Source organism: Protopterus annectens, chromosome 16.part0 (genome assembly GCF_019279795.1).
Source record: "Protopterus annectens isolate FY-2018-M chromosome 16.part0, PAN1.0, whole genome shotgun sequence".
NCBI classification, from domain to species: domain Eukaryota; kingdom Metazoa; phylum Chordata; order Ceratodontiformes; family Protopteridae; genus Protopterus; species Protopterus annectens.
In genome coordinates, this window is record NC_056750.1 from 61,796,893 (window position 1) to 61,815,152 (window position 18,260).

An 18,260-nucleotide genomic window follows, 5' to 3' on the forward strand; every position below is an offset into this window, starting at 1 on the left:
AGTGAGGTATTTCTGCGCCTTTCCAGCTGTTGCAGATGTCTTGTGAGGTACATACCAAATGGGGCATTGTACTCTATAATGGGTCTAATGAGGGATGAGTACGGTGGAACAATGGCCTCCTTTTTTCTGGATGAAAAGCACTTAGTGATGAGGTGTGCCACATAGAAGGATTTCCTAACTGTTGTGGCGATGTGGTTATCGAAGGTGAGACCACTGTCCACCTGTGTCCCCAAGTCTCTTGTCACGCTTTCATTGTTTAGTGTACTTCCACCTATGTGGTAATTCATGGGTACATGATTTTTCCCAAAGGGGATAACTATACATTTTTTGGCAATAAGCTTGAGCCCATCCATGAAGCATCTGTTTCTGTAAGGGCCTTTTGTAGAATATCCACATCATTTGGGGATTCAATAATGGCTCCTAGTTTGCAGTCATCTGCGAGCATTGTTAGCCGGAGTGCCTTAGTGTTGGCCTGTACTTCAGAGAAGTAGATGCCAAACAAGAGCGGTCCCAGGACCGAACCCTGAGGTACTCCACTTGTCACTTGTCACTTGTCTGGAGCTGGATTTGCAGTCGGCAGCTTTTACATTTTGGGTTCTGTCAGTAAGCCAGTTGGCAACCCATCGAGTGATGTAGAGATTTATTTCCAGCTTAGTAAGTTTATCAGTGATTTCAGAGTGGGGGATGGTGTTGAAGGCCTTGGCAAGGTCCAGATAGGCTGTGTGGACCGCCTTACCCTCGTCCACAGCTCCGGAGACTGATTCGAAGAAGTCAGTCAGGTTCAGGAAACAAGATCGGCCCTTCATGAACCCAAACTGGGTGGGGTCCAGTGTTTGAAGGTTGCCAATGTCTTTGTTTATAAGTTCCATGATAATGCATTCCATGCCCTTACAGATCAGGCTCGTCAGACTGATGGGACAGTAGTTCCTGGGCTCCAAGGTGGATCCCCCATTGTGGAGTGGGATAATTGTAGCTGTGCGCTACTCAGTGAGCACGAAGCCTGAGGTGAGGCTATGATTAAACATGACACTTAGGTGAGGTGCCAGTTCATTTTGTAGTTCATGTAGTATACAGCCCGAGATGTCATCTGGTCCCATGGATGCTGCATTCATAGCTTTGAAGACTGCGGTTTCTACCTGTGTGGCCGTGATTACTGGAATTTGGCAATCTTTTGGTACTGAGATAGGCCCTTTAGGGGTGAGAGGGGGGGTGAAGTTGTCACTAAATCGATCTGCCAGGATACTGGCAATATCCCTGGGATCAGTATATTTAATGCCATTCTGTTGTAGCTCAGAGCAGATCTGAGCAGTGCCATTTATATTCTTGGCATAACTATAGAATGCCTTGTGGTTGTCTTTGGAATCTTTGGAAATTTTATTTTTGTAACTAGCTTTGGAGGATTTTATGAGGGATCTCAGCTTCTTACTGAGGCTGGTAAGGGAGTTTTTTGCATCCTGGGATTTTCCTCTTTTCTGCAACAGTTTCTTCCTTCTGTTGTATAGTTTGTTTATGGCAGGGGACCACCAGATTGGCTTCCTTTTTTTGGAGGAGAGCATCTTGGTTCTATTTGGGATGGCACAATTCATACATGAGTGGATGTGCTCGTACAATGCCTTAGTGTAGGACTCAGCAGTCGAACTTTCAGTTCCCGTCTGCATGGGTGTCATGAATTTTGTAACTTCTGACTTGAGTAGCATGAAGTTGGCTTTGGAGAAGTTTTTTACGGAGGTTTCCTTACTGGGGGACGAGGGTGGGACGTGGATGTCAAGGGTGATTAGCTTATGGTTAGACCTGACCAATGAAGAGGTGACCACTGGTGTGGAGCATCTATCTCCCATGTCGGTAATGACCAGGTCTAGGATATTGGAGCCCCAGGTGGGACAATTAGTTGATCCAGGGCATTGGAATTTATGAATTCCAAGAACCATTGGGAAAAGGTGTTGGTACCTGAGTAGTTTTCCCAGTTAATGGCAGGGTAGTTGAAATCACCCAGTATTAGGGTGTTTGGTTGTATCTTAATATTTTCCAGTATGTTTAGGAAGGTGTAGTGAAAATCTTGGGCATGGTGGGGGATCTGTAGCATGCTACAATTTGGATTGTAGTCTTACCTAGTGTTAGTTGCACCTGGAGAATTTCAGATGCATTGTGTTGGGCAACTAGCCTGGAGGTGTGAATATCCTTGGTGAATATGGACACTCTTCCACCTTTAGTGTTTCGGTCTTGGTTTGGTGGCCAAAAAGTGTGGTAAGAGTTGTAGCCTGGAACCAGGTCTCAGTTACTGCACAAATATCAATGTTCTCCATTTTTAGGAGTGCCTCAAGAGAGTGCATTTTGAGGTTTAGACTTCTAGCATTGAGTAGTATTACCTTCAGATTTTGCATGCTTATATCTGTTATGGTGGTGGTTTTGTCCTTTGAACCTTGCCTAAAAAGGCACTATAGGGATGTCAAGAGCTTTAGCCAGTAACCTGAATCACAAGCGTGACAGGTGCACACTATCTCTGGCAAAGTGTTGTGGTTTGTCGATCATGTCGCCCCAGGAAGGAAGATACTTGATCCCCTTTGAATGACACCAGAAGCTTAGCCAATTATTGAAGTCAATAATTTTGTCCTTATGTTGTGGTATCATTCTGGGTGAAGGCAGGATGCTACTCAGGGCTAGGGTCAGCCCTGCCTGGACCACATGATCCGAGAGCTCTTCCATATCTCTTTTCATGTAGTCCAGGGAAGTACGTCTCAAGTCATTCACTCCAACATGGACAATGACAGAGTCATATTTGTACTAGTTGTGGAGTGACTTTAGTGCATGCATTATGTGGTGGATCCTGGCACTCGGCAGGCAGCTGACTGTAATTTTCTCCTTGTTCAGCCTGGTGGGTGGGACATCAGTGTGCCTGACTATAGAGTCACCTACGACTAAAGTGTTGGGTACGTTGTCTTGCCTTAGGGGCTGTTGTTGGGTGGCACACTGTTGTTGTGAGCTTTGGTTTTGACTGGTGTTTGTTTGCTTTTCACCTTCAGAGGTCCTTGTTGCTTGGGCAGGTTAATGTTAAGGGCCTCTGCATACGTGGGTTTGGTGTTGCTATGTGTGGATGTTGGTGATGTGGGTTTTGAAGGGCTATGTATTGCTTGAGGTGTAGCGCATGTGTTAACCTTCTCCTCTTGACTGTCTAGCACAATCTTGGCTGGAAATAGCTTTGCTACCAGTTTGGCTATGTAAGTGCCTCTCTCACAGCTTGTAGTCTTGGGTGGTAGAAGGAGAGGGTTGTCTGTGTACATGAGGCAGTTGCTGCATTGCCCCAGTATGCCCAGATTCACCAGGTGGACAGGAGAAATTACCGGAAGCTGACCCTTGGACAGGCCTGTTTAGGTGCTATTTTTACAAATTACAAGAGCTGTTTTCCCTTACCTTTGCAAGGTACTTTGCAATTATAGGCTGTTTAGTGCCTACGATTAATTTCTTTTTATTAACAAGGAGAGTTGAGTGCTTGTATCAGTTTAAGGCTTCCTAGTGCTTTCCAGCAGGTTCTAGAGCAAGTGCTAGTCACAGGGGTTCAGATTTTAGTGCCACTACTGGGAAACCAGCTAATTCTAAGGGAAAATTTGAAGAGCAGACTTTCTGGCACCTGGAATAGTTTAACTGTCACCCCGCGGTGCTGCAAGATGTGAAAAACACGCAAACACACGCATTTTTAAGCCAGAAAGTAGAAAGGGATAGAAGTCAGACGACAATGGCTAATAAAATTACAATTTCAGAGCTGGAAACCACTCCTCTAGTGTTAGATAGGCAGTACAATGCTCACCAGTCCCACTGGTAGGCAGTAGGACATCCCTCTACCACAGCAAGGTCTGGATAGCTCTGAACACAGAAAATAAACTCCTGAGACAAGCAAAGCCTGGGATCTGGACAGGGTTGCCAGATTTCCAGCAACCCAGGTAGGGACAAAAAGAAAAAAAGAAGGTCTCTCACGAAGTGAAGACCAAAAAAAAAAAAAAAAAAAAGGTCTTCGGCGCCAAGTTCGCCAACTGAAGACCAAAAAAAAAAAAAAAAAAGGTCTTTAATGCGGAACATAAAAGAACTGAGCAACTAAGCTCACTCTGCCTGCAATAAACACTGAGCTTCTCGTGTTTAATGCATTGCAGTTCCGCATTAAACACGAGAAGCTCCGTGTTTAGCGCTTTTTGATTGGCCCGTATACCGGCATATGGGCCAATCAAAAATAAACACGGAGCTTCTCGCGTTTTAATGCGAACACAAGAAGCTCCGTGTTTAGCAATTTTGATTGGCCCGTATGCCAGGTATACGGGTCAATCAAAAAAAAAAAAACAAAGTGGAGGCTGGCCGGGATTTAAACCGGCAGGGCGGGACTCGGGATCAGGCTACTGATCTCGGGACAGTCCCGCCCAAATAGGGACGTCTGGCAACCCTGGATCTGGACTATACTAGCTAAGAAAGGCAGGAAACGAGCAAACAAGATAGTATTTTTTGTTTTTTTAAAAAATGCAATAATACAGTAAATAAGTACAGAAAAGGCTAACACACTAGAGTGTGTGGCCATAAACAGTAAATGCAATTAAAACTCTACAAAATTAGCAATTAAAAACTTTTTAAATGAAGCAAGGCAAGTGCACAACTGAAAAACGATTTAAAAGGCAGTAATACACTAGAATATATACACACAAAAAGCAGCTAAAACAACACTAAAACAATTCAGATGCAGTGCAACCTAGAGCACTTGAGTTGTAGCAATATTAAGGTAAATATAGTTTTAATAAAATATTTCCAAAATGTTTGAGAAGCACAGTTGTAACACAAGGAGATTCAGGCATTTTTTTTTTAAGAAAGGGAGAAAGGAGGAACAGAAGGAAAGAAGCTAAGTGGGTTGGCCTTCTCAGATGTTCTCTCTGTATTAGGTAGAATGAGCTACTGACACTAGTCAGGGAGAAGTGTCCAAGATCAAATTTAGAGTAACTGCAAGGCCGGTTTGCAGTATACAATAAAATTGCTATAAATATCTAGACTAAGCAATAAATACTAAAACTAATCAAAAAAACAGGCTAGTTATTGCTGTATATAACAGATCAGGTGCTCCTCCTCAGATAGCTATGTGTGTATTGCCTGAAACACTCATTAACTTCTTATGTAACAGAAAGTTGAAACCTGAAACAACTTTAAAAAAAGCTCAAAAGACCAATGAGGTGCTTTCTCCAAGCCGTAGACCTGGCAACCCAACTAGACAATGACCATAAACACTAAACTCTCACTGAAGTGGGGGATGCTCTTTGTTAACTAACTGCTAACTAACTGTTGTAGAAACTATTCATTAAAGCATACGGAAGGGTGATATTAGGAATAATACCAAAGTTGCTGAAGCTAGAATGATTATTCAGTTAAAAGATGATAGAGGTAGAGGTCTGAATGGAAAGGTGCCTTTGAAACCATTTTTAAAAGCAAGAGATCTGTGCTATTAGGAATGTTTTTTAGGTATTTGTTTATGTTTTTATCTGTATGGAATGAATGATTAGATTAGATAATTGTTGTCCTTCTAATTGTCTGATACAGTTGTTGATATGACTGGTCCACAATTTTGTTCTGTGTATTTAAGCTTGGAATGGTGTTTAACTTTGAACTGGTCTGATGAAACAATGGAAACACTGTGAAAGCGCTTACCATTTTGTTTTATTATTTTTATAGAGAATTAAAAGTGTTTTTTATTCCAAACCATGGAACTGAAGTTGGCTGTACTCTTTTCTTGTTTCTTCTGGGTCTTGTTGTTGAGTGAAGTATTTATCACTGGAGCCACAGTTGTTCTGTATATATTTCATTTTACTGTATATATTGAGTCAGTTTTATAGTAGTAACTTTTATATTGTTCCTGTAATGGTTGTTTTGTAATTATAACTTTGTATATTTTACCAAACTGTACTGCATGTAATCATTTTTTTTATTTGCTGCATTTTTATTGTACCTCTTTGACCATGTGGCCCGGGTTGTGTCTGAAAAGGGTCTTAGGACCAGAACAACCTATCCAGTTAACAAATGTATACAGTAAAAATAAAATGTTTTTTATATATATATATATATATATATATATATATATATATATATATATATATATATATATATATATATAAAAGATATGTGTTTACCATAACAATAGAATTTCATCATTCATGTGCAATCATTTCAACACAGGCGATTACCATACTCCATCTCCATCTTTGGCCAGGGCAGACCTGGAGGGGTACTTAGTAGATATTTGTGGCTTTTAGCTGTGTGTTGTATGTATGTTGGTGCCTGATACTTGTTCTGTTAGCAAGCTCACTGTTCCGGAATACAATAGAGATCTGGAATGTGCAGAGCATTATGGGAGCTGGAGCTGAATTTTAAGCCTGTGAAACTTTTAAAAGTGTTGAGCAGAGTGGCTGCAGCCACAACTGGCTCTGCCTTCTGAAATGCAGTAACATAAATCATAAAGATCTCACATTTTGATAAGTATATATGTTTGCTTTCTTTCAGAATCTTTAGGTCCGAACAAAAATCATCCATAGGTATCAATTTAAATAATCAAATAGACAGACTTTTGTTTACACTTTGTATTAGTGCCACTGGATTTGTACTGTGAACATGTAGTATGTCAGTGTTCATTGTGTCACGGTGTTAGTATACATATCCTTTCTACAAATCTTGGTGCATCTCTTTCCTTTACCTGTATCTCTACATATTTTCACTTCAAAAACATAACCTTATCTGATTAACTGAAAGCTAAAAAAATAAATAAAAAATTGGTAAAGATGTGGAATCCTCCTCCCACAATGCCTTTATTAGGGTAGCAAAAGTTTGGGTAATGTTTCCCCCGAGGCAACCTCACAATTTTGTTTGTAATACTTGTGGATGAAAATGAACTATTTACCTGTATATCTATATGGGTGTACTGCATACCTGTATATCTATATGGGTGTACTGCATACCTGTATATCTATATGGGTGTACTGCATACCTGTATATCTATATGGGTGTACTGCATACCTGTATATCTATATGGGTGTATTGCATACCTGTATATCTATATGGATGTACTGCATACCTGTATATCTATATGGGTGTACTGCATACCTGTATATCTATATGGGTGTACTGCATACCTGTATATCTATATGGGTGTACTGCATATGAACAATACACTACAGTGCATGTGTTGAGCAATGATCTAGTATATCTATATGGGTGTACTGCATACCTGTATATCTATATGGGTGTACTGCATACCTATATATCTATATGGGTGTATTACATACCTGTATATCTATATGGGTGTACTGCATACCTGTATATCTATATGGGTGTACTGCATATGAGTGAAGCACCCAAACATCGACGTTCAAGACGCTGACGACAAAATGAACAATGATACACTACACTGCAGGGGGACTCACTCCCCTTGCACCCCACAGTCTCTGCTAACTATATATACTAACTCTGAGATCACACAGTATTGAGGTAAGGGCATATTCCCAACCCCAAGAATTGTGCAGTTTTGCACACCTTTTGACTGTCTACTTCACTGATCAAATTTCAAAATGCCATTACTGATACATCTGTTTTATCTATTCACCTATATAGCTATGTATACGTGTAAATAACCATGGCAATGTATCTATTTATCTATATATATATATATATATATATATATATATATATATATATATATATATATATATATATATATAGTTTAATCTGCATGCAATTAAAAGTATACATTTATCTTTCATTTCACCCTGACCACATCACTAAAAACTCATTTTACTGAGTCTCATTTCACTGAACTGCAGTTAATATATATGGCACTGTGTAGAGTACTGTAAGGCAAGTAAAAGGTATATGCCCTTTTCCCCACTGTACTGCAGTCCTGAAGTTAGTATATATAGTTGGGGAGGGGGTGTGAGGGGCGAGGATGGTGTCTTCCATTTGAACTCCCTCTGCTGCCTCTAAGGGAGTTTTCTTCCTGTGAATCCTGGAAAGATCCCTGGGATTTACAGAATCACATTTTGTTGCTTCCTCTGATTCTTTGAAAAGGATCTTTTAGAGGTAAAAAACTGAATTCCTACAGCAAACAGGGTTTTTCCTTCCTGTTCACTGCAGAAAAGTGATTCTTTCACAGAAAGGCCAAACAAGGATGTTCCATCAAAAGGAACATTGATGAAGGAAGACTTGAAAGGCTCCGGAAAATCACATAATTGTATCCAGGCATGTCTCCTTGTGGCAGCGCCTGAACCAATAGCCCATGAGGTACCTCCTGCTGCATGAGAAATCAACCACATGAATGTACTGGAAATAGATCAGAGTGGCCAGCTGCGAGGATGATCTTTTATAATCCTCTGCAGACATGGACTTTGAGAGACATTTTAAGGGCTCTTTGGTCAAATCCCTCTGCAGTCTTGTAAAGTGCACAAATAGTTCAGGAGCCTCAAGGTAAAGGTCACCGAAGCAAACACAAATGTGTCCAATGCCCTGGACCCTCTTTTAGGGGGGTGGACAGAGGAGATCTGTTCTGCTAGCTCCCTCTTGGTGGATGCCACCATGATCATTGCATCAACAGGGACTCCTTTGCTCCAGTAGGGTTTATATTTTGGAGGAGCTAAAATTTTGTCTGAATGACATGGGATTGGTTCAACAGAATCAGTTCCTTCCATGCCCAGTGACAGACTAGGTCGATAAGCTCATTGGCAGGGGGGAGTCACCCAAGACATAGATGGGACAGCACCAAAAGCATCCAGAAATACTGACTCCTCAAGAGAAAAATGATCTGAGGACCAGCCACCTTTCTGCTTAAGCATCTCCAAAATGTCTCCAAATGAGATGCCATCAGGTGGTGATCTGGGAGCCGTTCCCTTTCATTAAAGTCAGCATCTTCGATGAGAGATTCCTAAGGGGAATCTATGTGAGTCCCTTTACACATTGTCATTTGGTGAACCTCCTCAGCAGATACAACACTAACGCTTTGACTATGAGAGTCATCCTGATCTGAGATAACAGGAGCAGAACTGGTCAGGGAAACCACTGGGGTTGAAGATGTAATTCTCTTCGGCTCCAACACCAGTACTCTTGGAACTCTCAGATCCTGGGGCTCCAAAATGAAGGACAGATCAGAGAAGGAGATACAACTGTGTGGGAGGTGAAAGGAAAGTTTACTGATCCAGTGGGAGACAGAGATGGAATAAGCCCCATCTGGATCTGAGCTCTGATGAACTTTGTCATCATTCTATCCACTTCAGCTTCAGCAAGACTCCTGGAGGACCTTACAGATGAGGTAGTAAACTGAGGTCCGGAATGTTTTCTCTGAGTTTGTATGAGGGGAGAATGGAGCTGAGCAGAAAAGGGATCAACAACAAACTTGGGTGAGCGAGCTCTTGGCATGTGGGAAGTACCAGATGTCAGATCCAATGGTTTTGGATCTGTAGGTTGAGCAGTAGGACTGATTGAAGTAACTATCAGATCCAAAGACTTAGGACCTGAAGTTGGCTCTGATGATTTTTGTATTTTTGTGGAGGCTCCAATGATGACGAAGTCTTTGGAGACTTAGGTGGAGATCATTATCTATGCTCTGATAGATCTTTGGATGATTTGATGGGGACTTGAGCCCTGGAGGAGGAAGAGGAGGGAGGAAGTTAATAACCCTTTGAGGAGTAACTTATTCCACCTGCCTACAATACCTTTGAGTTAAACACAGCACAAATGGTACAGTTCATACCTAGATGTGCTGCCCAGAAACAATAAACACACTCCCTATGGGCATCCAGATTTAGAATTCTGCCCCACAGGAAGTGCATTTTTAAACCCTGTAGGCTTCTTGGCCTTAGTGCATTAGCAGTAAAGGAAAATAGAAAAGATAAAAAGTACATATTTTTATTTATTTACTAATTTGTTTGTTTATTGTTTGGTAATGGACTACAGTAAAAGATTACCATCAATGGTAGTAAAGGAAACCCTGTCGAACCGGGTAAGAAAAGAGACAGAAAAAGAGAGACAAGAAGAAGGTATAAACAATGCTACATAATAAATTACCTTACTGAGGTAGAAGGTCTAGGGAGGAACTACATAATAAAGTAATTAAGATAAAATAAGTAGAAAGGAAGAGGTTTTCAAAGCAAACACACTTTCAACACACTGAAAAGACTTGAACTAAACTCAGAGAGAGAGAATCCACGTTCATGCGAGATAGCGGCAAATGAGATCTGAGGTATTGGGGGTAAACTAGGGCATTATGGTTGCTGATTCAGTGGTAGAATTCTCATCTGCCACACAGGAAGCCTGGGTTCTATTCCCAGCCAATGCAGCAAGGCATTTTTATCCCCAAATGATGTGGATACTCTACAAAACAGCCTTACAGAAAGGGATGTTTGGTGCCAGAGCCATGGGCTCAAGCTCAATGCCAAGAAATGTATAGTTATCCCCTTTGGGAAAAAACATGCACCCATGAATTACCACATAGGTGGCAGTACACTAAACACCGAAAGTGTGATAAGAGACTTAGGGACATAGGTGGACAGTGGTCTCACCTTCGATAACCACATTGCCACAACAGTCAGAAAATCATTCTATGTGGCACACCTCATCACTAAGGGCTTTTCATCCAGCAAAAAGGAGGTCATTGTCCCACTGTACTCATCCCTCATTAGACCCATTATAGAATACAATGCTTCGTTTGGTATGTACCTCTCAAGACATCTGCAACAACTGGAAAGGCCACAGAAATACCTCACTAAAAGAATCACAAGCCTAAAGCAGATGCCCTTCGCTGACCGCCTTAAAAAACTCCAGCTATACTCTGTTGCATATCGTCTACTCAGAGGCAATCTCTGCTTAACATACAAGGCCATGTCAAACCCAGAGCTGTCGGACATGCTCCACTTAAAGAAATTCCAATCCTTCAGAGCCACACGCTCCAGGGATCTAAACCTTGTCATCACAATAAACAAAACATGCTGGAGGGATAGGTTCCTGACCCAGAGACTCCCCAGACTCTGGAATAGACTGCCCATACATGTCAAGCAGAGCGCCTCCTTGGCCCTCTTCAAAAGGAACCTTGACGATTGGATGGGAGAAAGCAAATTCATCCCGGGGATCATGTCAATCGCCCTGATAGACAGGGATCCAGGGAAGTAAATAGTGTTGGAAGAAATAGCCAGGGAATTGTTATGGCTAGGCTTGTGTAGGCCCTAGGGCCGATAGCCTAGTACCAATCTATGAACCTATGGGTAGAGGGTGGAGCTTGAGAGTTGGATCTGAAGTTTGTAGAATGCAGCTGAGTCGGATCCAAGGCCCATACACTGAGGAAGAATGAAAAGGACAACATCAAGTCAAGCAAAATTTAGAATGATTTGCCAAAGTGATTGGTAAAGCAGGAATCAACTAAGGGACTTCAAACAGTATAACAAAGATGGAGGAAGAGAGTGTAACTGTCAGTCAGTATTTATAGATGGCCTTACCAGACAAGCTTTTAACTCAGGCAGTCAGGAAGAATAAATAAACTGGTTGTCTCCTTCTGCCACTACTGTTGTAGTTTCATGTGTAATACATAATTATAACAAGGATGTACTCATTCATTGATAGGATGGTAGGTTCATGTGTAATACATAATTATAACAAGGATGTACTCATTCATTGATAGGATGGTAGGTTCATGTGTAATACATAATTATAACAAGGATGTACTTATTCATTGATAGGATGGTAGGTTCATGTGTAATACATAATTATAACAAGGATATACTTATTTATTGATAGGATGATAGGTTCATGTGTAATACATAATTATAACAAGGATGTACTCATTCATTGATAGGATGGTAGGTTCATGTGTAATACATAATTATAACAAGGATATACTTATTTATTGATAGGTGCTATTACATTACATCATTTTTGATCAGAAACTCACATCTGCACCAAGAAGTATCAAATTAGTAGGTGTCATAACTGAATACATCAGTCATCAGCTATTGCATGGCAGCTTATCCCGGTTAGGGGTTGCCACAGCAGAACTCCGGTCCGCTAATGTTTGGTAGTGGATTTTTACGTGCTGAGTTACCAGCCCTGATGCACAACCTTCAATGAAGGCACGGCCATTCATGCATGCCTCCACACAGAAGATGCTCTAGCTGAGAATCGAACGCAACAACGGCTTGCTGTGAGGCAACAACGCTTCTGCAGCACCACTACCGCGGGACTTTATGTGAATTAGAGTAATATTTAAAAATTGTCCCTGATTTTGTGCCTTTGCCCTCTTATTATTTTGTCTTTGTTGGCAATTCTTGAGTAGAGAAGTTGAGAGGTATGTGGTCACCTTGTACAAAAGATGCATCAGATTTACGAACGTGCCCTAGATCGCACCCCAATCAAGGCTTTAATGCTAATAGAGATCACCCTTGATCTGTCTCTAGATATTCTACATTAAAGTCTGACCTCACCGAGCTAAGTCTCACTATCAAAATGACCATTTGTCCTCCAAAAATGCACATCCTCTAACAGCTCAAACATATTCTTGTATAATATGGAAAAGCTCCTTTAACTTGGACAAAATTCCTTATCTTTACATTTTCCTTCCGAATGACACAGATACTCCAACTCAGTTTTAACATTTTGTTCAGTATATAGTACAAAAGACCTTGACATGTAATTAGACGACTGACGTCTACACTGATCAACAGTGTGAATGTTCTACCCTTATCCTCCAAATGATCACATTAGGATTGGTGCATAAATTCCTGTGTAAGAACTGTGGGTCAGCATCCGTTAACAACAGCACAAATTCTTAAAAATTTCTGAAAGTGATATTATTGCTCAACAATTTCAGTATACATTTGCTTAAGCAATATGAATACAAGCTACCATTTTTTATGTATTTGTTATCCAGGTTAGCCGACTGGACACAAGTTTCCCTTTTCATGGATAAGCTACAAGTATTGCCTGTATGAATGACTTGTTCAGTGGCACACAGCAGGGAAATGGAAGCTGAGGGAATCAAACCCTGCACTACAGAAAGCAGCTGATTAACAGTTTACAACCTTACGTCTGTGCACTAACTGGCAGATATCATTGTGGGTGATTTGTTAAAGAAGACATTGATTCTAAAATTGTGAAAAGGCACTTATTTTACATTTACATAAAGGAGAAACCTCATTTGCAATGAGCATTCATCCCATAAGTACCTGGTCTGCTTTACTAAAAACTCCCTAAGAATTCTTTTACAGGTACGTCAACATCCGAGTAAGTATAATGCTATCTGAAATTCACAACATGCTTACATGCTTAACCGTGGTACTGAGACTGCCCCATTTGATGAAAACAAAAGAGAAACACCCTTCAAGGGTGAAGAAAGTAACATCATAACCTGTCATCTTGTGGTCAATTCACTTAATGGTAAATGTGGTCTTATAAAGGTAAAGTGGGGGTCAGAGCTATCATTTACTTAGTTGTGAACCAAACATAGAATAACAGTCCCTGTTGTCAGAGACCTGCGTGTAGATCTACTGGCTGTGTCCTTCGATAATCCTTTCATACACTGCTGTATCACATTCATATTTGTGTGTGTGTGTGTGTGTGTGTGTGTGTGTGTGTGTGTGTGTGTGTGTGTGTGTATATATATATATATATATATATATATATATATATATATATATATATATATATATATATATATATATATATATATAGAGATATATATATATATATATATATATATATATATATATATATATATATATATATATATATATATATATATATATATATATATATATATATATATATATATATATATATATATATATATATATATGGGTCTACTACAGTTGATTGAAAACTCACTTGATTGAAAATTAAATTACTAGGACCACTTCACTGAAAGCTCACTTCACTGAAATCTCACTTGACAGAAACTCATTTTGTTGAAAGTTATAATGACCTTTTCCCTACTGTAGTGTGACCCTGGAGTTAGTATATAAAGTAAGGGTGTGCCCCCCACATTGGGGGTGTGGGGGGGCAAAGCCCCCCCACATATTCTGGTTATATATTCCCTTTTGGAAACAGTTATTTATTGCACTTGTAAGTATCACTGTGAATAGTTTAAAATGTTTATAATATGTGGGGGCTACGCCACCCACACCCCGCAATGTCGTGGGCTGTGCCCCCCACACCCCCCCTTACTTTATATACTAACTCCAGGGTCGCACTACAGTGGGGAAAAGGCCATTTATAACTTTCAACAAAATGAGTTTCAAAGAAATGAGTTTTCAGTGAAGTGGTCCTAGTAATTTCATTTTCAGTCAAGTGAGTTTTCAATCAACCGTAGTAGACCCATATATTAGACAGATAGATAGATACACACATTCGTTTAATATTTCATGGATGCTGCTTATCTATTTTATGTACCTTAATGTTTGTGGAACATTTCTGCCAGGAACTACAGTGAAACTTGAGTCTTCCTAGTTGAACATTCCAAGTCAGCGAATAAAAACAAATAAGTGCCTAAAATGGTTTACAATAATTGCCAGACCAGCAACTTCAGAGGTTAAATCAGGTTATGAAGTATACTGCAATTTGTTCATATGTACACAAGTGGTGCACCTGCTTTGAATCTGCCCAGTCCTAAAGTACCACATTATTTCCACGTTTCTGCATGTGTTGGAGAGATAGTACCAGTTCTGACTTGTAAAAATGCAAATAACCTTTTCTTGAGGCCCAACACGACAATAAGAAGCTTGACCTTTTATTAAACACACTGAACTAAAGAACAAAAACAATAAAACATGCACAAGTTTCCCGTCTTTCACCGGGAAATGGTCACTACATGAAATTGAATTTTTGGATGTCATACTACTGAAAGAAGGCATCACTGTACACACACAGTTATTCAGAAAAGAATGTAGAAGAAATTCTTTGCTACATCGCACTAGTATGCACCCCCACATATCTATCGCAATACAGTAAAGGGTCAAGCACTTAGGGTCTCTAGACTCACCACAGATGAGACTAGGTTTCAGGGAACCATACAGACCTTATCTAATGAATTCAAAGAGAGAGGGTATACGTCAGAAGAAAGAAGGAGTTTGCATCAGGAAGAGGTTGTAGATAGGAGACTAAGTGGAAAACCCTACATATACAGAGGTAGACAGATAGATCATCATAATGAAAGAAGAGCCTTGTTAGGCCACAACAGCCAGTAATACCGTATACAAATAATAATAATAAAATCAGAGAGATCTTCCACAGAAACTGGAATATTCTCACAATAGATGATGATATACAGCGACTTGTGCGTGATAAACCTAGATTTGCTTACAAGAATACAAAATCACTCAAACGACTATTATGTTATGAGAGAAATAATAAATTGGTGTTAACATCTGATAGAAAAGGGACCTATGCTTGTAGGACATGTAACCAGTGCAGTTACATGTCCAATAGCGATAGTATTGTCCATCCTGACAGTGGAAGATCGTATAATTTTTCAATTTATGCAGACTGCAAGTCACGGGATTTAATATACCTAGCGGTCTGCACAAAATGTAATCATTTTTAACTGGATGTTTTATTGTTTTTGTTCTTTAGTTCAGTGTGTTTAATAAAAGGTCAAGCTTCTTATTGTCCTGTTGTGTCGCAAGAAAAGGTTATTCGGATTTTGAAACTCCATTTTGCTCGAGGCACTTTACCCTTTGTGGTTGATTCGTTTTGCTTGACTTGTAAAAATAGTCATTAATTTGCATTTCTTCACACCTCCACATTGAGTAGTGTTTCCATACAAATGTACATCAGACTTTAAAGCAGAAATTCAAATAGATGGATGATGAAATTGCTTAAGCTGTGTATTATTTTTAACAGTGTTCTAAAATATTGAATATAATGTGTGTTTCAGGAAAAATACCAGAGAATGGAGTTTTATGTACCGGCCCTGGAAAATTAAACTGTAAAACTATAATGCATGTATCCTGTCAATCCAGTGCAAACAGCATCAAGAAAGTAGTACACAGTGTGATTCAGAGCTGTGATAATCACAACTACAAGTCTGTATCTTTTCCAGCAATTGAAACAACAGGTGAGTTCTGTTAATTTTTCCAATGTTGATAATACAGTTCTGTCTATTAACTAGAGCTGTTGTGGTTACTGCTCAGTGAATGCTGCATGGAGTATGGAAGTATCCAGAGTTCTACAAACACCTGTGACTCTACACATTGGCTGTATAAACTCAGCAGTTCTCTACTAAGGATTGGTGATTGTTCTTTTGTAAATAACCCTAGATATTGTGTTCAGCTCCAACCATCTCTGACCTTAAAATTTAGCTCTGTGGTTCTAGCAGTTCATTGACAGTGTTTAGTGCCCATTCTGTGATATAAACTAAGGGGGAATTTTATAAAGCCTACACGGTCTCATAGGATCATAAGAGGTTACTAGGCTAATGGCCCTGGGCCCTTACAAGCCTAGCCAAGAGTTTATTCCCAAAAGGAAACCTCAGTCAGCACCTGTCACCCCTGTCAATGAGGGGCACAGGGGGTACCCCTGGGAAAAATTTGTGGTTTCCCATCCACTCATCAAGGTGGCGCTTGAAGAGGGTTAGCAAGGTGCTCTGTTTGATGTGTATGGGAAGTCTATTCCAGAGATGGGGCAGCCTCTGGGAGACAAACCTGTCTCTCCAGCAGGTTTTGTTGATGTCACATATTAGATTCAGGCCTTTTGAGTGGGTAATGAGCAAGGAGTTAGATTTACTGATATGGAACATCTCTAGTTAGGCAGGGTCTGAGATTGCCTTGTAGGCGAGACACATATTACCCCTGAGCATTCTGTATGATACCGAGCAGAGTGATAGTCATTTGAGCCTGTCTGTATAGGACAGGTGTTGGAGGCCATGAATTCTCTTTGTGGGGTATTTCAGTGGCCTTTCCAGTTGGTGCAGATGTTTGTAGAGGTGCATCCCAAATGGGGCGTTATACTCAATTATTGGTCTAATGAGGGAGGAGTATAGAGAGGTAATAACCTCTTTTTTTCTGGATGCAACCCCTTTACTTATGAGATGAATCAAGTAAAAGGCTTTTCTGACCTCTGCTGCTACACGATGGTCAGATGTGAAGTTGTTATCAACCTAAGTGCCCAGGTCTCTCACCGCAGGTTGTGTGCTTATACAGGCATATTGCAATTATTTCTTGTTAGAATAATACAGAGCAGGTTCAATTCCTTTCCCTGCCTCTGCTGACAAAGGATTCTGGACTACCATTGGTAGCTGTTTACAAGGTTTTAAAACTGCTTTCACAGGTTCAGCATCTTTTATGAGTCCTACCTCATTTTTATGAGTACTGCAGAACTGTGGTAGGACTGTTTCCAAACTCTACAGATCAGCAATATGTGCAGTATGTTCTGCTTTTAACACAGCAGAAAGGATGCCTTTATCTGTTCAAATGTCAGTTGATTACAAACCCAAAGGTGAGGGCTCATCTGTTATATCAAGAGAAACTCCATTTTGAGTACAGTAGACAGTACATCACAGCTTGCATAATACATTTCGATCTAAAACTTTTAAAGGGGCAGTATTTTCTACAATAAAGGAATGTTCCTGTAGCAGATCAGTGGAATACGCTTAGTTTCTGGGTAATGCAGAGGAACTCCGAACACTCCCAACCCCCAACGTCTGACTCATTTTGGTGGACAGAGCAGATTTTCATCATTGCTGAAGTAATCATTGATCTACTTGCTCATTTGTCAACAAGAAAAGGAAGAGCACTATTAACAAACGGACCGTTTTTGGTCAGCTGCTACCTGTTCATGGCTGTCCTAATCATCTTGTTACCATGCAGTCAAGCAGTATTGCCAAGCAGTACTTTGTATTGGAAGCTATGTAGGCATCGTGCCACTGTGCTTACACGAAAGTAAGCATATGTGCGATCCAGTAAGCACTGCTGGGTGGCGTGCAGGCACTCACCACCATTGGAAGTTCTGTGACCTGCATATCACCTCATAAGCAGGTGAATCTCATGCAAATGAGGCAGGTAGAGTGATCCGGCAAGCAGATAGGCAGCCTTGCGACCCCATGTCGGTGTCCGTAGTGAACATAGAAAATTTCCATGTATAGGACTGTGAAAAGACAAAAGAGGCTGCAAAAATGTAGGTAGAAGGACAGAAATGGCATAACATACACAGATACGAGTGAAACTACCCTCTGTGTGTGTCTCAAAATTTACAGTAAATCTATTAAAATAAAATATTCTTTT

The 18,260-nt window shown here is 40.2% G+C and overlaps 1 protein-coding gene across 1 annotated transcript in view; it reads left to right on the top strand.

Annotated features, from left to right (window-relative positions):
• Window positions 1-18,260, top strand: part of LOC122790510 (protein mono-ADP-ribosyltransferase PARP14-like) — an 897,392-nt gene that overhangs the window by 466,569 nt on the left and 412,563 nt on the right. Inside the window, exon 10 of the mRNA XM_044058061.1 lies at window positions 15,917-16,096. Within this exon, the coding sequence (XP_043913996.1) occupies window positions 15,917-16,096 (180 nt within the window). The remainder of the gene's footprint in view (window positions 1-15,916; window positions 16,097-18,260) is intronic.